Genomic DNA, 26,793 nt, shown 5'->3' with positions numbered 1-26,793 from the left:
CGGACATGGAAGATGCTGAGATTAAGAAGACTGTGTCTCTTTCGCTGGAGAAGTTCAACAACATGAGCGGGCTGTCCAATCGCTTCGCTCTGCTCAAAATCAACCGTGCTAATGCCGGGGTACGTTTAAGACGAGGCCAAACGTCCTATGTTGTAATGTTCAAAAAGTTGAATAATGCATGCATGATCCAAAATGTAATGGGTCCTTTCTTCTTGGTTTATGAATCCTGCTGAGAAACAGACATTATCTCCTTGGGGGAGGCTAAAAGCATAATCCTGTTGACACCTTGGATTTATGTCACCAATTGATTCAAATTTCCATTATTAAATTATCCTCTAATCATCCAGAGTATCAAGGTTTCCAGAGTCTGACTATATACACTAATTCCCTCTCTATCTCCATGACCGACCGCCGCTTTGAACAATCATCTTATTGTAATGCATTCGCTTGCGACTTGACCAATTTCTTTTGTTATGGGTGTGTTTGTCACCAGATGGCCATGTCGATGTATTACAATGCAGACTACACCATCCAGGAGACCACCTGCCCCAGGAGCTCTGCAGCATCTGATGAATGCCCCCTCATGGATTGCGAGTTCGCTGTGAGTCATGAAAACATTTATTTTTCAACACTATATCTTAGTCATATGGATTGTTTATTTCATTTGTTTTGTTTTAAATTAAAATAAAGTTTTCATTTTGGCATTCCTGTAATAAATCAGGATTAATTGGAAAGATTTTAAACGCTCCAGCATGAATTCTGCTTTTTTCATGTAAATCTCTGAGGATAAAATACCCCCATCACCCCAGCCACAAACTGTTCTGTCTGCTGCCGTCTGGCAGGTGGTACCGCAGCATCCGGACTAAAACCACCAGAGACAGGGACAGTTTCATCCCACAGGCCATAAGACTATTAAACACCTGAACTTAGAAACAACATCCATAACATTCATCTGGCTGCTACTTAGAAATTATTTATCTAATATATCATATTCCAATCACTTGTATATAGACTCTTATTGCACTATTTCACTTTTTTACTATTTTTCTTTTTGTATTTACTTGCACTATTTTTTCTGTGTATCTCTTTTATTGTGTTGCACTGTTGGAGGAGCCTGTGACCTAAGGGGGGGGGGGGGGGGGTAGGACACGTTCAAAGCACATGGTGTAGTCCCATAGCTGAGGATTCTGGGTAGTGTAGTGTCCTCTGCCATCCAAACACTCCGAAAAAATATTTGTTTCTCCGAATCGAAAGGGGAAAATACAAAAGCATTGTACATAATTTAAACCAATCAATGTTGTGTAATTAACAAGGATAATCTGGTGTTTTTGAGTTGATGAGTAGTGCAGATATCACTGTAAATAAAATCAATCGACAGTAAGGAGAATACTTACTTCCGGGTGTAAAATCCTCCATTATCCAATGGGAATGGACGCTCACATTGCTCTTTGGGTCCGTAATACAATAAATGGGACATCAAATAGGAATATAATTATCTTTGAAATAACGTTAACTAAAGGGAACAATCTATTTGACACAGCTGAAGCTCTGGCCTTCCTTAAAAACTAACTAATTTAATAAACACACAATGCACTGTTTTTTGAGAACAAAAATTGGTAAATAATGCACCATAATACATTTTGACGAAAAATAAAAATTATTATGAATACAAATAAAATAAAAGAAGCCTCCCGTGAGTTCATTGTGAAGCTGGTTAAAGCAGAATGTCTAAAATAAGGAGCTTATTTTTGTCATTTATGAACAAAGGAAAGCTGGTTAAATGATTCCATAGCTTAAATAAAGTACATTTTTAAGTCATTCAACTATGAACAATTAAATATATTTCAAGGTATACTATATATTTATTCATATAGTTAGTATTTGCTATCATTGATGATGACAACATGGATGACAGTTAAGACACACACAGACACACTATAGCTCAGTTATATTTTTAATCAAAAAACTATTGAACACTGAAGTAACTATGATTGAATTGACTACAAATATGGCAATGGTGGTAAAGACTACAACAGCCATAATCCATTCTTTGTTTCAGGGACCTCTGCACCTGGCCCTTTCATGTGTGATATATTCATAACATGTCTGCATAGCAAGCAGTTGACATTCAAATGTTAATATTATATATTTCGATTGGAGGGCAATTACAAACATATTTGAAAGAAGGACAGCTGTGGTTGGTCGCTCATTTTTTTAAATTCGATATATAGTTTGGTTAAACCAGAGCCTGTCCTCTCTTTCATCTTATCTTGTCTGGGGTGAGTGATCATTCCTCTTGTGAATTCATTGTGAAGCTGGTTAAAGCAGAATGTCTAAAATAAGGAGCTTATTTTTGTCATTTATGAACAAAGGAAAGCTGGTTAAATGATTCCATAGCTTAAATAAAGTAATTTTTTAAGTCATTCAACTATGAACAATTAAATATATTTCAAGGTATACTATATTCAACGTTGGAAGAAGTAATCAGATCCTCTACTTTAGTACAACTCATTAGCACAATTGATAGCTAAATGTACTCCAAATATCAAAAGTAAAAGTACTCTTTATGCAGAATTCATATTTTCACAGAATGATATTATGGTAATTGTATTATCCTGTTTTTATACTGTAAATGCAAGAGCATTTAAGCATTTACAACGTGGACCAAATGTTTAATCACCATGTGTGCAAGCATTGTGTTTGCAAGGTTTAATTTTGATTTTAATTTCACAGAGTGACGACTATTGAGCAGTTCATTACTGGTGAGTGTTGGTCAAAGACAGTGTTTGTCGTAACATATACCATGACAATATGTGGAACTTTCCAGTCTTTTCTTTGCAGGGTTTAATGCTGTGTTTTCCTCACAGATTGACAGCTTTGAGCAATTCTCTACCGGTGAGTTGTGGTCCAAGACACTGTCAGTAGCATAAAGTATAATGAAAACAGATAGGCCCTTTATTAGTGTAAATCTAAGTGATTAGCAGCTTCTAATACAATTGATAATTTTTTTGTTTATAACTGTATTGTATGCTAAGCTATGCGATTGTATTGTACATTGTGTTAAGTAATTATATTTCCATGTCTGTGATGCTGATTAGTTTCTTCTCTGTTCTAGTTAAACAACCTACCGGCTTGACCAGCTACCCATCTACCTTCACCACCTACTCATCTACCTTCTTCACCACCTACTCATCTATCTTCACCACCTACTCATCTACCTTCTTCACCAACTACTCATTTAACTTCACCGGCTACTCATCTACCTTCAACACCCAGCTTTATCTCATGAGCAGTTACAGTAAGTACATTTTTGTTGAACAGGATGCATCAACTATTAATGGACTTGTACGCTTTTGTTGCAGTTGAAAGAAGTAATTGTGTAATTATTTGTACTATTTAAGGGGTCTGCTAATGTCTTTATTAATTAGAACAATGCCTACATACTTTCAGATGCCACGTGGTAAATCGTCCCGCCGTTCCCAGGCTGCAAAGCTACGCGTGGCTGGGAGACGTGTGGGACATCAGCAGCCTGGCAATGCCAGTTTCGCACGTAAGTAGTCGAGGATTTTGTCATTCAATTTTGTATATGTTTAGGGTGTCCATTTTGGTTGTATCATTGAAAAATGTGTTTGCAACTTGTTCCAGCCGAGCCGAAGCCATCTCCTGTTGTCCACAGAAGATCACCGCCTGCGAGGAGAGTCACTCCAAGGGTGATTGTCAAAGGAGAGGTTGCCAAATCACCGCAACTGGATCCTTCCAAGTGGACCGTTTTCGGTCAGGGCAGGAAGGTAATTGTGTGGTTGACATCTTTCAATAAGAGTGATATTCCCTGAGCAGTTTGCCTTGATAATGGTGGAAGAGTACCCATTTGATTAACACAAGCTATGCTATTTATCTTTACAGAGGAGCCAACACGATGAACCTGAGCAGTCCATTGATGCACTTAAACAAGCAGGGACTGTTCAGCAGGAGGTAGGTCAACTTTGTAGTATGCTTTGAAATCATTGGGGTATGTTTATTGCAGTTTATATGTGCATTTATTTTCCTTTTTCTAAAACAGTGTTTCTTCATTTTTATTTCACAGGAATTGGAGGAGAGTTATCTTCCACTGACACCTGTGTGGTTCAGCAGTGCAATGTTGGTTGAGATGGACAAGATTAGTCCATCCCATCTTCCTGGCCCTGATGAGTGCACACCACCGGTTCCAAAACTACAAAAGGTAATTTGTTTGTTGCTTTGTATGTTGGTTGATGCCCTATTATAAAATGTATCCTTCCTGACAAACTTTAAATGTATTACTTATACTGTCCATAAGGAGTTATTAGTGGAGGATTAATCATTTTGTTTTCCTTACGTTAGAAAGCAAAGATGGAGCTGAAGCAGAGGGCTCCTGCCTCCAAGAGGACCCTGGCAAAGCGACAGGTTGTTCTTGTTTTCTTCTTTTTTAAAGGCAATATAGGACTTGTTTAAAACTAAGAAGTTACACAAATATTGGTGGTGTTATTTATTCTCAAGTTTACTAAATTGTTTTGTTTTTTTAGGGGGAGGCAGCTCCCATGGTTGTGGAGGTGATTTTACGGCCACCTACCAGTAGAGGGACAGTTGCTGTGGAGCAGCAGGTCTGTGCTCTTTGTGTGAAGGATGTGCTTTCAGATACCCCTTTCACACCAACGCAACTCCGGTTCAAGCTCCGTGCTAGAGCTTTTCAGGTTCAGAACCGGTACTTCGGTTTAGCTCCGGCTCTTTTCACACCGCTCAGAGCCCGACTGGTGCTGCCGCTGCTGCGTCATGACGTCACAGTTTACGTCGCTGATTTTCTCCCCAACGGAGCTCACCTCACAACAACAACGGGCCGGGGACTGCGTTGCTTTTAATCATACGAAGCCAGATTAAATTAAATAACGACTTCTCCAACCTTATACTTTTCTCCAGAGTGCCGTGGTTCATTGTTTATTAATGTGTTTCAGCGGCATTTACCGACCGCTGCAGTGCTGCTGCTCTTCCACGAGTGTATTCTCCCGTTAGCTCCGGGTTAGCTCACACGGCTCTAAAGTATTCACTGTCTGACTGTCACACAAGCAGCTGATACATATCCCCAGTTCCCTTTAAGTGAATGTGTGTCAGTCTGAATTGACGCTGTTTGGCATCACAACGCTGTTATGAAAGTTTCTCTGGTATAACATGGGTGATGTTAGCATAGCAACCGAAGCTAAACTGACTACTTGCTAAGCCGTTTTCTCCAGGCACTTTTTACCGACGTATTTTTCATTATGATTCTACTTGTGATAGTCGGACATGACAACCTGTGCAGCCCATGTATTGATTCCATCCGATAGCTGCTATAATAACAAACAAAACGTCTGCCTGCTCTCCACAATGATCAATAACAGCGAACGGATGGTCAAAGTAAGGTACAAATAAACAGAATCACACGAAGCCTGGTTAGTGTTGCCTGACTTTATAAAGTGTGTTTTTTTTTAACAAGTGTGTGGTTGCGTTCTAGTCACTTTGCTCAGCACTACTGCTTGTTACAACTTTTATTTGCCGTACTCGCCTTAACTGTTAGCTCAGGTTAATCTCGCCCCCCTCCGACGTAAGCGTGACGTATGCGGTTCTTGCTTCTAGACGGACAACTTTTTGGTGCTCGAAACGAACCGGATTCCGGAGCTTAGAGGCTGCTCCGCTGCGGTGTGAACAGGAAAACCCGGTGCTTTTCAAGCACCAGCACCGAACCGGCCCCGAAACACCGTTGGTGTGAATGGGGTAAGAGTCACATTTTATTGAACCATGCTAATTTATTGACATAGTTACTTTTGCTCATTGTTAAAATAAAATAGTTTCAGTTGTTAGCCTGCATGCAGTCAACGTTGTTTCAAGTGTACACAATCAATGACAAGAAACCTCTCTTTTGAGTTCCATTCAATATGTGTGTGGGTAAGTAGAAAAACAAAAGTTAATATATAACAATAATCATTTTGTATTAGTAATTGTATATCTTTCTATTATTTAGTTAAACGTTTGTGAAACAATTTAAGACACATAGTGTTTTTAGCAGTTTTTTTATATATTAATTTTCTTCTAGGAGGAGCCATTGCCAGGGGTGGAGCCATTGCCAGGGGTGGAGCCATTGCCAGGAGTAGAGCCATTGCCAGGGGTGGAGCCATTGCCAGGAGTAGAGCCATTGCCAGGAGTGGAGCCATTGCCAGGGGTGGAGCCATTGCCCCGCGTAGAGCCATCACTGAGCTTGGAGCCATCATCCAGCAAGGAGCCATCACCCAGCGTGATAGTGGATGTTGATGATGACAACAGATGGAGAACAGGTAAGGGCTATGCTTGCATGTGTTCAGAAAAAGTGCAGTTGGCTGTTGTCGCAGGGACTGATGTGAGGTATGCATCCGTTTCTGACAATACAATATCTGTTGCATGTTCTATAGCGGCTGCGATCAAACATTTGATTGCGCCTGTGTGTTCGTGGAGCAGTACAGATATCGATGCCATACGGGTCAAAGGTTAACTCGTTTGTCTTAGGGGAAGCCCATAAAATGAATGTAAAGCCAAAGAACTTGTGCAGGTTGGTTGAGCAGACCAGTGTGTTTGGACGTAAGTGGAACGTCAATATGGGTCTGCCAGTGTACGGCGAATTGAATTTGTCTGAAGGGGAAAAGGTATTGTCGGAGAAGCTGCTTGAACACTTATCCAGGGATGGCATGTGTCTGTTTAACCTAAATTCCGCAGCCAGTGCCATTATTAAACACAATGACTGTATTGTGGTCGTTGATTGTGGCACACGTGGTGCATCTGGGTTAGCATCCAGTTTTGGCACATCTGTAGCCGTGTTCAACACATGCCCTAATGACCTGATGTTTTACATCAGGAATCTCAATAATTCATTGAATGCACAGAAGTTTAGCATTACAAGCCTTTCTGTGAAAGCAGCTCAAGTGAATTCGGAGACGGCTAGAGTCATTGATGGGGATATGGGGTGTGTCAGGGGAACATTTAGTCAGGGTGATCAACGGTTTAAATATGCAGGACTTCAGTGCATGGCTGTAAGTTTGGTAGGCATAGCAAAACACACAATTGACAGCGTGTTTACATGGCAGACCGACAACCTGGATAAAGTTGTTGTACTTGGTGACAATCTGTACACCTCCCTGCGTGACCAACAAGGTATCAGTGGAGGATACAGACTACTTTCGGTTCCAGATCTGCCCAAGGAGACCATTATCGACGGACAAAGATTTCTGTTTCAATACAGTGACTTTGTGTCTGGAGATGTGGATGTGGTTGAGGGTGATCTCATTGATGAGGGTGTGCACACCACTTTAAAATACGGACTGGAAAGGATGTGTAGTAACTATGACACATGCTTTCTGACAATGAATGGCGGTACATGTGCCATCATTGGTCAAGGTGGACACTACGCAGTGGTCGACTCCCATGCACGCAGTGCGTCTGGGATGAGCGATGGCGAGGGGCGTAGTGTTATTCTGTATTTCAGAGGCCTTGAACACGTGTTTGAATACATATGGACATTTGCAGCGTTCCTCAAGAAGTCTCAAAAACAGTTTGAGATAGCTGGTGTCCGAGTCACTCACATAGGCCCAATTGAAAGCAGTAATCTGTCTTTGGGTCCAAGAGTGACTCCCAAAACGACAGAGACTGATTTGGGTTGTAGTTCAGCTATTCAGTCCACACTTGGCTCCACCAACATTCAGATGGGTGCAAAGCATAACATTCCAAAGGGATCTTCTGAGTCTCAAAAACAGTTTGAGATCGCTGGTGTTCGAGTCACTCAAATAGGCCCAATTGAAAGCAGTAATCTGTCTTTGGGTCCAAGAGTGACTCCCAAAATGACAGAGACTGATTTGGGTTGTAGTTCAGCTATTCAGTCCACACTTGGCTGCACCAACATTCAGATGGGTGCAAAGCGTAAGATTCGTAAGGGATCTTCTGCTTGCAAAAAATTAAAAAAGAGTGATGTTACCGCAGTTAATTCAGACGTTGCTTTTGTCAAAGAAGTAAGAAGTGGACGACTGCAGTTTAATCCTCTTAGTAATCAAGTTGCACAAGCTCTTTGTGAACAGTTACATGTGCAGTCAGAGAAAGTAGATGTTGTGTCTACACAAATTGGTTTGATAGGGGCTCCATGTCTCAATGAAAAAATAGAGGGTGACGGAAACTGTTTCTTTAGAGCAGTGAGTCAAGCTGTGTGTGGTACACAAAGGCATCACACAATAATTAGGCGTGCAGAGCAATGCTGAGCCTTATGAGCGTATTTTGACCTCTTCCATGTCAGAATACCTCAGCACATCCAAAATTCGTGAGGTTGGCAGTTGGGCAACAGAATTAGAAATTCAAGCAGCAGCAGATTGTTTTGGAGTTAATATATTCACATATTGTGATCCACGCTGGCTAAAATATAGTTGCGAGAACGGGCAGTTGTCTAATCAGGGGGTTTATTTGGAAAACCGCAATGGTAACCATTATGAGACTGTTGTGTGTGTAAAACAACCTAATTTGCAGAGTTGTTATGGGTATTGCAAAGTGGACACTTCTTGTCCAAGACTGTACAATGTCAGACGGACAACTAGAGGCAAAAGGAGGGTTACGGAACAAACGCATGGTACATCGTCTGCTGGGGACACAGATTGTGTGGAAAAGAGTGATGTAAGTAAAATCACTCTTGAATTTAATCCTTTGTGCAATGAAGTGGCAAAAACCCTTTGCAAAAAGTTTAATATAGACTTTAAAAAGCAGGATGTACAGGGACCTACAGTAACTGGGTCCCTAGGTGTGGTCTGTAAGACCGAAAAAATAAAAGAGGGCGCTAATAGTTTCTTCGGAGCGGTAGCTCATGTTCTCAGTGGTTCTCAGAAGAGCTATCGAAAGATTAGAATGACTGTTGTAAAGCATATGATGAATCACGCAGAACAAACTAAAGTAGTTGGGGGATCTGCTTCAATTTCAGACTACATTGAGAAGTCTCAGATGAAGTATGTAGGACATTGTGCCACAGATGTAGAAATCCAAGGGACAGCAAATGCTCTTGGAGTGGACATTTTTATCTGCAGTGGGGAAAAATGGCTCAAATACACTTGTAATTGTGCAATGCTTTCAAAAGAAAAAATATACTTGAAACATTGTGATAAAAATCATTTTGAGCCAGTGGTTTGTATCAAACCTTACGATGAACAAAGGTGCTTTGAATTGTGTAAAGTGGGGGGTTTGTCAGAGACACGGTCTATGCGTAGCAGTGTTGATATCTGTACTGGGAAGGGTGGAGTTAAAGACAATGCAGAGAGTGTTGCAAACAGCTGGAGTCGTAGGCACTGTCGTTCAACATATTTAAAAAAGAGATACAGCTCAACAAAGAAACTGTATTATAAAAGTAACACAGTGTACCAGCAAACGATTAGGGATGCGTCCATGAAAAAGTATAGTGATGCAGATTATCAAGAGAGAGTAAGAGTCGGTCGTAGAAAAAGGTATTGTGAGGATGATGATTTCAAACACAGAGCAATTGGACACACTCAGGTTAGATACCATGAAGACCCATTGCATAATCAGATGATAAAGGATTCAAGTAAAAGAATATATAGATGTAATCCGTTGAAAGTAAAAGAATATAGGTTAAAAAAATATCATGACGATGATCTGCATAGAGAAAGGGTTATAGCATTAAGCAAACAGAACTATAGACTAAAAGTTTTACATAGAGAGAAAGTTATAGCATTTAACAAACGTAAATATAGGCAAAATAAATTGCATAGAAAGAAGGTAAAATCCATGACTTCAAAAAGGTATCATGGTAATCCAGATTATAAGAAGCGAGTAACAGCTAGCAACAAATTGAAGAGGCAACAAATGCAAAAAAAATAGAGAGGTATTTGATATTGTAATGCAGCAGTTTTTGGCCAAAGTTAAGAATGGACCCGTTTTTGTATGTAGCTGCTGCGAGAGGTTGTTATTTGAATCGCAGGCCTTGCACTGTAAAAAAGAGAAATATAAGGATCAAGAACTAGCTAATAAATGCATCAGAGACACATATTTACACACATATACTGATGACTGTGAAGTACCCTGTGTTTGGATTGAAATTGGGAGAGGGCAGTCTTGGATCTGCAGCAACTGTGATAAAAAACTTAAGAGAGGTGTGATGCCACCTGAATGTGTTCTAAATAATTTGGCAGTAGAACCCATTCCCCCAGAATTGGCTTGTTTGAACAGCATAGAGCAGCATTTAATTGCCAAAAATATACCATTTATGAAGATGGTGGCATTGCCCAAAGGTGGGCAAAATGGAGTACACGGACCGGTTACGTGTGTTCCAGCCAATATCGTCCAAACTACAAATGTGCTCCCCCGCTCAAGGATGGAATGTTCCATCTTACGAATAAAGTTAAAGCGTAAATTGACCTTCAAAGGTCATTTTAAATATCAATTTGCAGACCCAATGCACATAAAGCGTTCATTAAAATATTTAAAAAGAAGGAATAAGCACGAGTATGGTATAACGAGTTTCGTAGGGAGGAGGAAGAGAATAAACAAACCCACACCAAGGAAACATCATCAGAGGCTGCTGAGGAACAGCCATGTTTGTTTCAGGACATGGATTTGATGGCTGTGGATACTGATCTGGAAATTGCGGATCAGTTTTCAGATAGAGAACTCAACATGGCCCCAGCAGAAGGCAATAGTCCTGCAAAAGAAAGTTCATGCATTCCTGTACGGGTTCCCGAGTTTGAGGAACTTGATGACGCTCTGCTTAATGAGTTTTGGAGGGAACGGGATGATGACTTTGTAGACAATTCGACCTTGATGGATTTGCCAACTAACAAAACGTCTGATGCTAATGCTGATGATGAGCTTTTATACAACAGGCAACAGCATTGCATGTTTCAGGACACATGTCTGATGCCTGTTGATATTGGACAGGAAGTGTTGGATCAGTATTTTGATAGTACATTAAATGTCGCTCCAGCAGAGGGTAATAGTCCTGTGAGGCTGTTAGCAGACATTTCCAACGAAGCAAAATGCTTTCCTGTATTGTTCCCACTGGGCATTAACACCTACCATCATTCGAGGCCCCGCAAAATAACATTAGCACGCTATTTGAATACGCGTGTTTTAAATGCTGATGTTAGGCTTGCACAAAATATAGAATACATTTTTTATGCTCAGTATTTGTCTGAGGTGCAACAGGTATTGTCCAGTGTGTCTATTGCATTGCGAAAAGGCAAAGCAGGCTTTCCATCCAAACCGATAGAAGATAATTTGTTGAATCAGGAAACCATAAGAAAACCGTTGCAATTTGATGATGGCTTTCGTTTTCTCTCACCTATTAGAGGTACTCCAGCATTTTGGCAGCGCGCACAGAGTGACCTCCTAGCTTGTGTGCGTCAACTTGGTGTGCCTACCTGGTTTTGTTCATTCTCTTCGGCTGATCTTAGGTGGGCAAATTTACTCAACGCTATTTTAAAACAGGAAGGTAGAACACTGAAGATTTAGATTGGGCAGACAGATGTGAACTCTTGCGTCGTAATCCTGTGACAGCGGCCAGGATGTTTGACTATAGATGGAATTGTTTTTTGAAAGAAGTTCTTATGTCCCCTTCACACCCAATTGGCAAGATTGTAGATTATTTATATCGCATGGAATTTCAGCAGCGTGGCTCACCTCATGTGCATTGCTTGTTTTGGATTGAGAATGCACCCAAAATTGTCGAACAGTGTGACCTGTGCCCCGAACAGGAATTGGAAAATCTTCAATGCAAAGAAGAGCGGGAACAAATTGAAACCGTAGACGGGGAGCAAATAGACGCTATTCCTGATCTTGCCGTTAGTAATCGGCAAATTGGCCATTTGGAAAAGACAAAGAATATTTTGAGCAGAAGCGAAGGGCTGAAATTAGTTCGGTCTCTAAACGAAACACAAATGTCTATTTTCTATCAAATACGACAATGGTGTTTAGACAAAATCTCGGGTAAAAATCCGGACCCGTTTCACGTATTTATAACAGGCGGTGCTGGGACAGGAAAGAGCCATTTGATCAAGGCTCTGCAGTATGAGACAACCAGGTTGCTCTCAACACTCTGTGAAAACCCTGATTCTGTGTGTGTGTTGTTGACTGCCCCAACTGGAATTGCTGCATACAATTTAGACGCAGCAACTATCCATAACACATTTAGCATTGGCGTTAATGCAAAATTACCCTACACACCTTTAGGCGAGGAAAAAATAAATAGTCTGCGTGCCAAATATAGAAACGTGCACATTTTAATTGTCGATGAAATATCCATGGTCGATCACAAACTCATGGCATATATTCATGGCAGATTACGTCAAATTAAACAATGTAGTGATTATTCCCCATTTGGTAGAGTTAGTGTGGTAGTTGTTGGAGATTTTTTCCAGCTGCCACCAGTGAAAGGAAATGCCTTGTATGTAGAGAAAGTAGGATTTAACCTGTGGCACAACCTATTTAGCATTGTAGAGCTTAAAACAATAGTCAGGCAGAAAGATATTGTTTTTGCGGAACTGCTAAATAGGTTGAGAACACGCTCAAAAGAAACAGCATTGTCAGCTAGTGACATTGATTTGTTGAAGAGCTGTGAAACAGGGGAAGAAAGTTCAGCATTACACATTTTCCCCACAAACGCTCAGGTTAATGATCATAATCTTGTGCAACTGTTGAAAACATGCCCGGAACATGTAGAAATAGAAGCTCAGGATACTGGCCATAACAGCAAAACTGGAAAACTTGAGTTAAAACATGGACATCACACCAACATCTATCAAACATGTTTAGCGGAACGTTTGGTTCTTGGGGAAAATGCTCCTGTAATGTTGACAAAAAATATAGATGTGACGGATGGGCTTGTGAACGGGGTATGCGGCACGGTGAGACACATAGTGATTTCACAAGGTGAAAGATTTCCACAAACTGTGTACGTCCATTTTGACGATGACAGAGTTGGGGCACAGCGCAGGAAAGACTCTGCAAATGCATCAAGTGAATTAGTGAACTGTACACCAATTTTTCCAGAAGAGGATAGAGTCACCGTTAAAGGTGGGTTGCGTCGCCAATTTCCCCTTAAACTGGCTTGGGCTTGTACAGTACATAAGGTGCAAGGGATAACTGTTGATAGAGCTGTGGTGTCACTTAAAAAAAGATTTGCTGCTGGACAGGCATATGTTGCATTAAGTCGTGTTACAAATTTATCAGGCTTAATCATTCAAGATTTTAAACCTAATGCCATCTATTGTAAATGTTACGCAAGCAATTCAGTGCATACCTCAGTTTCTACGTGAAGATAGGATCCACCCCAAATTGCACACGGACAATTTTGCTGTGTTTTTGACAAATGTGCAAAGTTTGACATGTCGAAGATTTGACCCTTTGTACACAGCATTTGCAGCCTAACTGTATTGCTGTTACAGAGACATGGCTGCCTGCTGTCTCATCATTTGACGACATTAACATCAGTGGTTATACATTTGCTAGTTGTTCTCGAAGTGCATCTTACACCAGCGATAACCCAGCATTGGTTGCTCTGCAAGACCAACAACATGGTGGTGTTGGCATATATAGTGCAAACAGTATTGAATTTAGTATTGTTCAAGTGCCAGATGTAAATTTAGAATGTATAGTGTACAACTGTTTGTCTCACAACATATTAATTGCGGTAATTTATAGACCACCATCATATCCCATGTCTTTGTTTAAAGAACATTTAGGCAAATTACTAGATTTGTTAGATCTATTAGGTGACACAATTGCTGTGATGGGTGATTTCAATGATGACATTTTAAAAACATCAACAATTTGCAAATTTGTAACAGACAAAGGGTATGTGCAGCAAGTCACACAACCCACTACCGAAAAGGGCACATTAATTGACCATGTATATGTGAAAACAACACAGTATGATGTAGAATCAACTGTGTTGCCCACCTATTTCAGTGATCATGAGGGGATTCTGTGTTCTTTTGCACAACTGTTGAGGTAGAGTAACTTCAGACGTCAAGCAAATGTAGGTATAAATTCTGATTTATACCTATACCTGATTTTTTCTTCACCTTGTGTTTCATCGTGCCAAATTATGCGCTTCTACAGTCTGTGGAGATATTTTATCAGATCAAAACATCCCCCCCTGGTTTAATTTGGTATGTTTTTAGGTATCATCCCCCCCTGGTTTAATTTGGTATTTGTTTAGGTATCATCCCTCAAGTTCATCATCTTCAAAGCCACTTCCTCATTCAAAGTTATCCTCATCTATCGGCCCCCTAAACCACATCCCTCTCACTTAACTCCTCAAAACTAGTTTCATCCTCCCTACTTTTCGACCTTAACATGACTATTGAGTCACCCACCTGCGAGCTGTCATTCAAATTCTCTACTCTAATAGACAATTTTACTGTCACCCAACACTTCACCTTCACGACCCATGCCAAAAGACACATCCTCGACCTTGTGTTCTATAAAAACCTCCCAGTACCTTGGCGTAATGTTTGGCCCCACCCTTTCCCTCGATCCTATCATCTGCCAAGTAATGAAAACCACATTTTACCAGTTCTGCAAAGATCTGACCCTCTCCCTGAAATTGCAACAGTCTCATAGTTAGGAATTATTTATATATTTATTCTGTAATTCATTTTTAATTAGTCTTTAGTATGTCGGACCTGGTAGTTAATTTTTAGCGGCTTTATCTCTCTCACACACACACACAAAGTTAGGTCTTCAGTTCTTAAAATCCTCTCACTTAACTCCTCAAACTAGCTTTATCCTCTACTTTTCGACTTTAACATGACTATTGAGTCACCCACCTGCGAGCTGTCATTCAAATTCTTCTTTATTATGTCGGACCTGGTACACACACACACACACACACACACACACACACACACACACACACACACACACACACACACACACACACACACACACACACACACACACACACACACACACACACACACCACACACACACACACACACACACACACACACACACACACACACACACACACACACACACACACACACACACACACACACACACACACACACACACACACACACACACACACACACACACACACACACACACACACACACATTTTTATTGTGTTCAATATGTTCATAATTATTGTGTTCAATATGTTGTTAATAAAAAAATAAGGTTTCTTTTTCCTGCATTTCAACAGCATTTTTAATAACAAAATTATTGGCAAACATTAGGGCATATTTAGCAGATATTCCATACTGCACTAATAACATTTATCCACACATAGGGAAACACATTTTGTAAAATTATGCATCAATATTAAATAATGTCACTCATATGCTGTTGCTAATGCAGGTTTTGCTTTGCCTTCAATGTAGCCTAGAAAAGCAAAAGGCACTGGTAATTGGTACTCCCAGTTTACTGGGATGGGGTTCGATTCCCTGCGGTGTCCTGCTGGTTTCTTTGGCATGTACATTAAAGATCATATTATTTACTACTATAATAATGATAATTATCAAAGTATTACTAATTAGTATCTCATACAACTGACACAAGCTTCCAAAAACTCTCAAAACTGTCAAGAAATATCAATAAAATAAGTATAAAATAGGAATAACATGCAATTCAGTTATAAGCTATATTACAAAGTTGGGTCTTGGGTCTGCTCTTAAAAGTATGAAACTTTGTGCTGGTATAGTTGGGAGGGCACATTGGGGAGGGCGAAGTTCATTTTTATTGTGTTCAATATGTTGTTAATACAAAAATAAGGTTTGTATTTCCTGCATTACAACAGCATTTCTAATTAGAAAATGTTTTATTGGCAAACATGAGGGCATATTTAGCAGCTAATCCATACTGCACTCATGAAATAGTTATGGACTTATAGGGAAATAAATGTTGGGAAGTTGCAGTGGTAGTATTTACCATAATGTGAAGTATGTGGCCATTGGGATTGTTTTCCTTTGAGATATGAGAAAACCGTGTTTCATGGCGAGCATTGTGTTGCCATGGCAACGGCATTTGAGGAAATCTCAAAACTGACACTAATATGTCTCGAGGGCTGTACCGTTAGCACACATGTGAAGTTTGAACACTTTTTGACAATTTACACAGGAGTTATAGCAATATCGTGCTTAATGGTGAGGGATGCGTTGCCATGGCAACAGCTTTTGAGTGTTGAGCTGTTGATGGCCGGACCATTAACTGTCATCTGAAGTGTGGTGCCGTCTGGACGTTTTTCCATTGAGTGAGGACAACACCGTGTTTCATGGCGAGGGATCTGCATTGCTATGGAAACGGCATATGATGACATCCCATAATTGGCGTAGAGCTGTTGAGGCATGGACCGGTGATATAAAAGTGAAGATTGGGGGACGATGGGACTGTGCCCATTGGATTTACAGCGACACCGTGTTTAATGGCGAGGGATGCGTTGCCATGGAAACGGCATATGATGACACCCCATAATACGCCTAGATGTGTTGAGGGCTGCATCGTTATCAAACCTGTGAAGTTTTGGGCCGTTTGGAGCATGTTAACTGGAGTTATGAGAAAACCGTGTTTCACTGCGACCATTTTGTTACCATAGCAACGACATTTGACAAAATCTCAAAACTGACACATATATGTGTCGAGGGCTTGACGGTTAGCACACATGGGAAATTTGAACACTTTTTTACCATTTACACAGGAGTTATAGCAATATCGTGCTTAACGGCGAGGGATACGTTGCCATGGCAACAGCTTTTGAGGAAAACTCACTATTGTCATATTGAGGTGTTGAGGGCCGGACCATTAACTGTCATCTGAAGTCTGGTGCAGTTTGGACCATTTTCCATCGAGTTATGACAACACTGTGTTTCATGGCGAGGGATCTGTCGCCATGGCAACGGCATATGATGACATCCCATAATTGGCGTAGAGCTGTTGAGGGCCGGACCATTAACTGTCATCTGAAGTCGGGTGCCATTTGGAGGATTTTCATAGGAGTAACGGAAACATATTTTTTTTTTTGGCGAGGGATGCGTTGCCATGGAAACGGCATATGATGACATCCCATAATTGGCATAGTGCTGTTGAGGGCCGGACCATTAATGATAGTCTGAAGTCTGGTGCCGTTTGGACCATTTTCCATTGACTTCATTGTGTTTTACGGCGAGGGATGTGTTGCCATGGAAACAGCATATGGTGAGATCTCAGATTTCACGTAGAGCTGTTGAGGCATAGACCGGTGATATAAAAGTGAAGATTGGGGGACGATGGGACCGTGTCCATTGGAGTTACAGCGACACCGTGTTTTATGGCGAGGGATGCGTTGCCATGGTAACGCCATATTAAGTAACATCACATTTGACGTAGAGCTGTTCAGGGCCGCAGTGTTAACCATCATGTGAAGTTTGGTGGATAAATCGCGTTTTTTCGACGCCAAATTCAAAATGGCTGTCTTCCTGTACGTTATTTTACACCCCTCCAAGAGGCTTTTTGGTTTGTCTCTGCACCCTAGATATGCGTAGCGAGGTTTAGTTCGTTTACGTGAAAGTTAAAGTGGGGGAGTTTACTTTAAAAACGGAAGTGGGCGTGGCCTACGCAATTTTTGACGCAAAGTTCCGGAACCAATTACGGTACGTCTACACAGCAGCGTTAAAAAAATCTTGGAGGTGGGCGTATCTGAAGCTTGAGGATTTTTTGCGAGCAACCAATCACATGAATCTCCCGCCCGCGACATACAAAGCAAAAAAGCCCGAAGTAAACTGGATATAAACTCCCCAAAACAGGCGAAAACATACCACTGTCTCTGCCACCTCCCTCCATGCCTGGCTCCTCTGGTTTATATCCCGGTAGGTCTGGTCATAAAGCACCGGGTGATTGATTCGCTACCGCTAATTTCTCCTCCATTTTTTGGAATATGAGGAAATGACCTGCGGTGTCTCTCCCAGCATACACGCCGTTTGATTGGCTAGAGCTTGAACTGTCAGATTTGCGTACACGGGATTTGATTGGCTGACGCTTCCACCTCAGCCTCAAAAGTTGAACATTGTTCAACTTTGAATCCTCAAAATCCTGAAAATCTCCGCTCGCCTGCCCACAATCCATTTCGGCGAAAAGTGAGGGAAAGTGACGTCACCCCATTCAAAGTGAATGGGCAGAAGCGTTTCAAGATTTTTTTAACGCTTCTGTGTAGACGTTCCGTTACACATCTGAAGTTGCACCACTTCTGACGCGCGTGCACAATTTGGTGAGTTTTCACATATGTTGCGGGGGTCAAAGGTTTATCGGTCGCGCAGCGACCGATTTCAATAGGGTCTTCGCCGACCTAGGTCTCAGACCCTAATTAAAGCTGCAAGCAGCGTTGAGCGGGTCTTCGACGCTCCGCAGGCTGTTGTCCGCACGTCGACGTGTCACGCAGGAGTTTTCTGGACTCGGCCGTTGGGCGACTAAATTGATCGTAACGATATTAATTATGCGAGTTGCAGTCACGTGGGCTCGCGCGGACTATCTGCCGTCATGATTTCCGAACCTTTTCTGTGCTTTTGCCGGTCGTTTTCCCTGTTTTAGGTGTGTTTCGCAGGCTGCGCGACCGATTTCAATAGGGTCTTCGCCGACCTAGGTCTCAGACCCTAATAAAAGAAGCCTCCCGTGAGTTACTACAAGCTATAAACAGGGGTGCAAAGGTCAAATGTTTCTCAGCAGAAAGTTAACCATCCAGTTCAGCAGTTGATATGGGAGCACCAAAAACTGAAGTTCAGGAAAGAGCCAACGCAAAATACTTCTCCGCTCATGTCTTCTGCTTTAATTCCCCACAGCTTCCAATAAATAGTTTAAAAAGTTGTTTAGAATGAGTATGATGCTTTAAACCAAAGTGTTAATGACTGAAAACCCTTGTTAACATTCAGTCATGTGATTTTTTTTTTAAAAACAAACAGTTATCAGAATCAGAATCAGAATATAATTATCATACCAGTATATGCACTTGGCTACCAAAACATGAATAGAGTGTGGTTAAAGTATGTGTGTGATGTCATGTCAATAACAACAGAGTGAAAAGGGTCAGGGTTGGGACAAATGTAATTTCCCCTTGTGGATTTATAAAGTATTTCTTAAATCTTTAGTCTTAATCCTAAACAATTGAAAACTCTTTGCTAAGGAAAGGTAGGGAAAGCTTGTGTTCAAATATTCAAAAAGGTCAAGGAGAAAAATGAGCCATCACAATACTGCAGATAGCTGCATGTCCAAAGAAAGTTGCCATTGAACAAAAAGTAAATAAATAATTAAATTACGATGGTTTGTGTAGTTATAGTACTCAGATCCTTCACTTACTGTGATTGAAAGTATCAAACATCAATGCAAAGATACTTTTTTTAATGAGTAATATGAGCAATTATTTCCTGTGTTCAAAATCCTACTTAAGTAAAAGTACAGGAGTCTTCATAAAGTATCATACAGTATGCTGTCTTGTACCTTGGTGGTACTACAGAATATGTGTTGTGTTTCTACTTGAATCTCTTTTTATATCCAAATCTTCTATGTACATAAATGTTTTTTCCTGTCTTTGTGAAGAAGTTTGGTCCAAAACCTGTTTGTTTTTGTGTGCTGTATGCAAACATAAAAAGGGGAAACTAACATCACCCTTTTCAAAGTTAGATCTAAACATCAGAGCTAGAGATGCTATGAGATACAAGACCACAGAGATGTGATTAGCTATGATATTGTGATACAATCATGGCGTATCTGCCCCTGAGGTGTGAAAGCATTTAAAGACAATGGTGACCTGATACAATTTCTACTACAAGTGTCGAATGTGTTTGAATGGACTTCTAAGAACTCAGTTTGATTATTTTTCATTATTAACTTCTAGATGATGACCACAGTGTTATCCAATCTTGTTTATAGTGCTTTATTGAACAAGGAATGGGGGCCAAGATTGTATCAAGAGACTTTAAGCCCCCTCACTGTCCCTGTTGATCCAAAGTGGCGGGACTGCAGGGCCCATTATCTAACAAACATGATAAGCTCCACTGTGCAAGTCACCACAGTAGCTGATTGGTTGGGATATTTCATTTCATTTTTATTTGTCCCCCTCATGGTACGCATAGCCAAATGTACAATAATTGCCAACAAAACATGTCTCTACACACCATTGAGCGAAAAGGAGCAGGGAGAAGAATACAATCTTATATGACCTGCCCCTTTCTAAAAAAAACAAAATAAATACAAATAGATTGTCTGCCCTTCATAATAAAAAAAAAATGTTCACAGCCACACATAAGAGTACACCCTCATCTGAGTCCTACTGGAGAAGAAGGTGGAAAGCGGCGCCTAATAATAATAATAATAATAATAACAATAACAATGGGACCTGCAAATAAAGAACAGACATCACATCAAAGACATCAATAATATTCAACAATGCAGGACCAGAGTACATAGACTTATTCACATTCTGCTTCATATAGTCCCATCTTTCTTAATTTATACAATTTCTTTAACTGAAAAATACATATACAATTCTTTAGATCCTTTTGTTGAGAATTCCACAATTGGACACCATATATGATGGATATACATCAACTGATGCAGGATCCAAGATATGACCATCCGTTTAAGGTAAGGGTTCAAGGGTTATGTTTACCTGAAATGACACAAGGGGCAGTGGTTTTGTGTTTGTGGGAGTGAGGGTGTTCTTACAGTGAACAGTAGCAGGATATAAAAGGCCTCCTCTCATCTTTCCCACTAACCTGTGTGTGTTTTTTGACCAGGCCTTTAACCATGAAGCACTGTGTGTTGTTGTCGCTGCTGTTGGCGTTGGGATGCGTCCGCGCTGCACCGGTGGAGACTGTTGGCATCGAGGAAGGATCGTGTGAAGACGCGTCTGCGAAGGGGGCTGCAGGACTCGCCATCACTAAGATCAACCAGGACCGGCAGGAGGGCTACATCTTCGCTCTGCACCGCCTGTCCAACGTGCATATGACCAAACATGTGAGTCCATATGAAGATATAATAAGTGAGGTTAACAGAAGGTTATATTATCAGGCTGTCTTTAATGGGCAAAATTCATCAACCACTCTACATTTCTTAGTTGTAATGTAGAGACACAATCAGAAGCAACCTCTCTACATTTGGTTTTATACCAAAACAAGGCAACTCATTAACATGTACATGTTGTTGTACATGATATGGATGATGTTTTGTTTGTACAAGTTGGTATTCCATAATTGGAATCCACGAAAAAACACGAAAGTGCTTCGATGTCAAAAAGATTTGAAATGTAATAATCTAGATTTTCTTCCTAATATTTACTTTAGAAAATATGAACATTTGACATTAATATATATATATTATATCTATATAAATGTTAAATGTAGTTTTAACTTAGAAATGAATACTTTAAATAAGGTTGCAATCATGTCTGATGGCAATGGTAATAGAGTGTCTGTCTACAATTAAGTTGACAATTAAATAATGAATATACCCTGAAATAAAGAAGGTTTTTATCTCAAACTGTCTTCAAACATGTGCTAAGAGATTGCTTATTATAATTGGCAATAAAGGAAATGCTGAGGCAAGGAAAAGTCAAGAGATGATTAAAAGAAAATGACTAAATGGGATATTTTTTTGAAAAACAATCAATCAGTCTGCCAGAGCTCATCTGTATGGTCCCATGAATCTGATAACCTGTAGCACTTAACAAAAGACTCAGATGATAAGAATCTGTAATTTCCTTATGTATTTATATTCATTATGAATGAGTTATGAGAGCAATTACTTTTCAGACATCAGACATTTAAGCCAGAGATAAATGATGTGTCTGCGGTGTAGTAGCAGACAGATTGATTGTGTTAAAGACATCAGGTGATACCAAAGTCATTGGATGGATACATTTGTCATGTAAGCATCGGTACCTGATAAGAACAACTTTTTTTAGGGTCTTCATTTATCACCAGCCACGTGTACTATCACACAATAACCCAACCTTCTAACCACTGGAAGATCATTTGCATAATGACGTTCTGATAATGAGTTCTGTGTGTGTCTGTGTGTGTGTTACAGGGAGAGACCGGCGTGGTTTTCTACCTGACTCTGGATGTTGTGGAGACCAACTGCAGTGTTCTGAGCAGGAGCGACTGGAAGTCCTGTGAGGCTCGCCCCGACGAGGACACACCGGTCAGAAAACACTCGTTGACGCACACACTTTTACATGCACACCCCTCCCTAAACAGTGACAGTGTTGAAAGAAGTAATCTGATCCTTTACGTACAAATACTTTGGTCTTCAAATTCTCAAATACAAGCAAATGTCGTGATTACAAAATGTAACTTTAGTAAAGGTACAAAAATGTATTCAAAGTACAAAAAGTAAAAGTACTCAGTCTGCACAATGGCCCATTTCAGAATAATATAAAATACAGAACAAGTATCAGCTAAATGTAGTTAAAGTATAAAAGTAAAGCACTCATTAGGCAGAATGTATCTTTTCACTGTATTATATTATTTGTATTTTACATGTAAAAGCATTTTAGTGTTGCTGTTGGTTCATGTGGACCAAATTAGATACTGTGTACATTAGAAGTACAGTATTTATTTATTATACCGCATCAGCTTATACAGTAAGTGTTAATATGTCCACAGTAACTAGTAACTGTGAGTGTTAAAATACATGTAATGGAGTAAAAAGTATGATATTCACCTCTAAAATTAGGTGGAGTAAAAGTATAAAGTATAAATAAATGGAAATACTTCGGTAAATTGCAAATATGTAAAAAAAGTACTTAAGTACAATACTTGAGCACATGTACTTATTTACTTTCCACCACTGAAAAGGGATAACACAAGATTCCACATTTGTGCAAGTTGTGTGTACTGTTCAGCCTTGTTTTATCAGTTTTTTATTACGTCAAGACTCACATTATACTTTCCTGTTGCTCCATAAAAAGTAGTTATTATATTATGAACCTTTAAATTACTATAATACAAAAAAAATCTCAATATGAGTCAAGTCTATTTAATGTTTGCAGTATAATCAATTATTGTTGTATTGGTCTCTGCAGGTGTATGGACATTGCAAGGTTGCCATCTTCATCAGCAAGGTGCACAGGGTGATGCGCCTCTACAAATACCAGTGTGTCGTCAGACCAGGTAAATATTTTTTACAACCGTTAAGTTCTACTTTATTTAGTTGAATCTTAATAAGTTTGCCAGATTTCTAAGCAGAAGTGAACCTATAAGCCTCAAAATGTGGTAAAATGAGCCTGATATTTTGTTCAGTGCAAAACAGTCTTTTGACATTTTGTGATTTTTCTCTCTGCTCAGTTCCTTCAGCTCGCGTGACAGAGCTATGTCCTGACTGTCCTACTCCTACGGACATGGAAGATGCTGAGATTAAGAAGACTGTGTCTCTTTCGCTGGAGATGTTCAACAACATGAGCGGGCTGTCCAATCGCTTCGCTCTGCTCAAAATCAACCGTGCTAAAGCCGGGGTACGTTTAAGACGAGGCCAAACGTCCTATGTTGTAATGTTCAAAAAGTTGAATAATGCATGCATGATCCAAAATGTAATGGGTCCTTTCTTCTTGGTTTATGAATCCTGCTGAGAAACAGACATTATCTCCTTGGGGGAGGCTAAAAGCATAATCCTGTTGACACCTTGGATTTATGTCACCAATTGATTCAAATGTCCATTATTAAATTATCCTCTAATCATCCAGAGTATCAAGGTTTCCAGAATCTGACTATATACACTAATTCCCTCTCTATCCCCATGACCGACCGCCGCTTTGAACAATCATCTTATTGTAATGCATTTGCTTGCGACTTGACCAACTTCTTTTGTTATGGGTGTGTTCACCAGATGGCCATGTCGATGTATTACAATGCAGACTACACCATCCAGGAGACCACCTGCCCCAGGAGCTCTGCAGCATCTGATGACTGCCCCCTCATGGATTGCGAGTTGGCTGTGAGTCATGAAAACATTTATTTTTCAACACTATATCTTAGTCATATGGATTGTTTATTTCATTTGTTTTGTTTTAAATTAAAATAAAGTTTTCATTTTGGAATTCCTGTAATAAATCAGGATTAATTTGAAAGATTTTAAACGCTCCAGCATGAATTCTGCTTTTTTCATGTAAATCTCTGGATCAGTACCTTTTGTGTAACAACTTATCTTTTAGAGTATAACAATTCTCTAACTTATTTATCTTGGTCTTCTCCCCTCAGCACAAAGGACACTGTAAGGCCAGCCTCTTTTATTCTCCCACTGGGGAAGCTTTGCCAAGTGCAGATTGTGAGATCTATGAGCCAGAGGTAAGATTAAGCCAGGACCAAATACAAAGTGTCACATTGATTTCATTTTATAAAGTCTTTCTGTAGCAAAAGGAAAATGCACGCATGGATTATTTGATTTAAAGGGGACCTATTATGCTCATTTTCAGGTTTATATTCTTATTTAATGTTTAAAAGGGTCTTTATTTCTATATCTGTCTGAAACCAGAGCCCAGTCTGCTCTGATTGGTACACTGACCAGCGCTGTGATGATGGGTCAACTGCTTACCTGTTAGCCTATCATGTCCGATGTGTTGGAGCACTAGTCAGCAGTAGCATGAGATTTATTACAACTGATTTTCATAGTTTTGGCATTCAATCATATAATAACATAATATTATTTAAAATTATGACTATAGCAATTATCTAGTGATAACAATTATATCATATGGACACAATGACTTAACCTACACAAATAAGATGTAAGTTGTACTGAAATGCAAATTCTGCTTCACAATTTGAATCAAAATACAGCTCTGAATTCCCGTTATCAACTTAATGTTTGGTCTTTAGAAGACAAAGTTGAAGAAAATTCCGATAAAATGTGAAAAATACAGCAAAAAAACAGTATGTACTGTACAATATATGAATATAGCTTAAATTGCACCAATTTACTTACCACTTTTTCTATGTCCCCAATATTACTAATGTTATCTTTTACGTGTTCTCAAGGCTGCTGACAGAGAGAAGAAACACCACCATCTCGGCGGAGAGACCGACCACAGCCACACAGACAAACACGCACACGCCGTCGACGACGCACACACACACGACCACGCTCACGACCACACCAAGAGCCACGACAATCACAACAAAACCAAGCAGCACGCAGACAACAGCGACCACCACCACACGCACGACCACGGCGGCCACAGGCACGCTCACGCTCACGCCCACTCCCACGACCACGGGCACGATCACGTGCACACTCACCACAGCAAGGCTCACAACCATAGCGACGATGTGCCCAACCAGCACCACAACTACAAGCACGCCGACAGCGAGCACACCCACGAGCACGACCACGAGGTGGCTCTGGATCACGACCACAAGCACCCCCACCTGCACGAGCACGAGCACCACCACCATCACCACGAACACGAGCACGAGAATGCATCCCACGACCACCCAGAGGGCATGGTGAAGATGATTCCCGCAGTGGACCAGCCTATGATCCTGCCTATTTTCCCCGAAGTCCCCCCTGGTGAGGTGGGAGTCACCCTGAACCTCAAGCCCGACCCCCAGATCCCCGGACAATCAGAGCCCACCATCGAGGCCCACCCCACCGCATTCTCGGCTCAGTGCGTCCCTGCAGCAGCTGGAACAACCCTGGCGGAGAAACTCTTCGCTGAGGACCCCCAGTTCAAGAGATCCGCATAAGTCGGCCCATTCATAATTAGTCGCTGTTTAACCAAACCGGTAAACATAACATTTGACTGATATCAGTGTTTGGCTGCACAACATAATAAATGCTTCCACAAATAACCATCCAGTGTTTGTTTTTTGTATTGTTTAAGACCAAGTTAATCCATGTTGTGATGACTCAGTGCACCAACCCCCAGCATTGCTGTGTTTCCTGTCACTGATCTCTCACTGTCAATGGCGTCAAACGAAACAGCATGAAATAATCCTAAAATGTTTTTGGCTATGTGACTAGCTGCCCATGGTGGCTATTTTGTTAATTTGTTCACATTTACTGAAGTACATCAAAATAAGTGAAAATAGGGCTGCCGTATAGTTCACGTGCTGGCGGCCTATTTACTGGAGTTTGCTCCCCGTGCAGAGGACTGAGGTTTGAATCCGGCCTGGGACAATTTTCTGCATCTCATCCCCTATGTCTCGCCCTTTCAACTCTTTCTCTTCAATAAAGGCACTGGTGGCCTGAAGAAAAAAATGAATTTAAAATATATTTTTTAGGAGGCATTCTGATAATAACCAAGTATATGTGTGACTTAAATCATGTATGCCACCTATTTAGAACTGTTAACAGTGATATTTTGTTTAACGTATGAGATAAAGTTTGAATTGTCAGTCTGAACTAAGTTGAGCTGAAGCACAATATCTATACGAACAAGCAACATTAGATAAGCAGTGATAAAGTGCAGACCTTCACAGCTCTTTTTTTAAATGTCTAAATACTGTTATACTGCATTTTGTATGTCATTGGTTGCAGATAAAAAATGAAAATGAGGGCTGTATACATGGAATAGGCTATTTGGAGGATGTTGATAAACCATTCTATGAAAATTGTCTAAAATATTAAGGAATTCCAAAAAGATCATACATATTGGGTGCAGACTGGATGCTAAAGTCCTATGAGATCCTGCTAGTAGAAAAACACAACATCAGAGACAGAAATATTTGTTAACTTTTTGTAGCTTTCACAAAACACATTAAGTAAAACGGTGAACTAAACTAGGTCACTCAGTTATCTGCAGACATGTACGTACTGCCTAAATCAGC

At 40.4% G+C, this 26,793-nt stretch overlaps 2 protein-coding genes across 2 annotated transcripts; both read left to right on the top strand.

Annotated features, from left to right (window-relative positions):
- Positions 1–5: 5 nt before the first annotated feature.
- LOC117495116 lies at positions 6–14,011 on the top strand. The gene is given in 19 exon segments (XM_034146200.1): positions 6–119; positions 494–601; positions 2,868–2,895; positions 3,116–3,298; positions 3,646–3,788; positions 3,904–3,972; positions 4,085–4,219; positions 4,360–4,422; positions 4,542–4,619; positions 6,083–6,498; positions 6,500–7,671; positions 7,861–8,248; positions 8,250–9,611; positions 9,702–9,873; positions 9,875–10,502; positions 10,505–11,497; positions 11,500–13,267; positions 13,269–13,379; positions 13,381–14,011. Coding segments are annotated over 19 exon segments (8,562 nt in total).
- A 6,737-nt stretch (positions 14,012–20,748) lies between these two features.
- LOC117495495 (fetuin-B-like) lies at positions 20,749–25,815 on the top strand. The gene is made up of 7 exons (XM_034146775.1): positions 20,749–20,986; positions 22,058–22,171; positions 23,055–23,142; positions 23,317–23,483; positions 23,855–23,962; positions 24,226–24,312; positions 25,003–25,815. The coding sequence occupies exons 1-7, from the start codon at positions 20,777–20,779 to the stop codon at positions 25,708–25,710; spliced, it is 1,482 nt and encodes a 493-aa protein (XP_034002666.1). The 5' UTR covers positions 20,749–20,776; the 3' UTR covers positions 25,711–25,815.
- Positions 25,816–26,793: the final 978 nt, after the last annotated feature.

Source organism: Trematomus bernacchii, unplaced genomic scaffold (assembly GCF_902827165.1).
Source record: "Trematomus bernacchii unplaced genomic scaffold, fTreBer1.1, whole genome shotgun sequence".
NCBI lineage: Eukaryota > Metazoa > Chordata > Actinopteri > Perciformes > Nototheniidae > Trematomus > Trematomus bernacchii.
Note: the sequence above shows the minus strand (reverse complement) of the source record. Positions and strands in the feature narration are given on the sequence as shown.

Bases quoted from the DNA above. Each gene is read 5' to 3' on its own strand.
- LOC117495495 (XM_034146775.1), top strand. From the start codon at position 20,777: ATGAAGCACTGTGTGTTGTTGTCGCTGCTGTTGGCGTTGGGATGCGTC. The intron at 22,172-23,054 runs GTCAGAAAACAC...TGGTCTCTGCAG, and splicing joins GCCCCGACGAGGACACACCG to GTGTATGGACATTGCAAGGT. The intron at 24,313-25,002 runs GTAAGATTAAGC...CGTGTTCTCAAG, and splicing joins GTGAGATCTATGAGCCAGAG to GCTGCTGACAGAGAGAAGAA.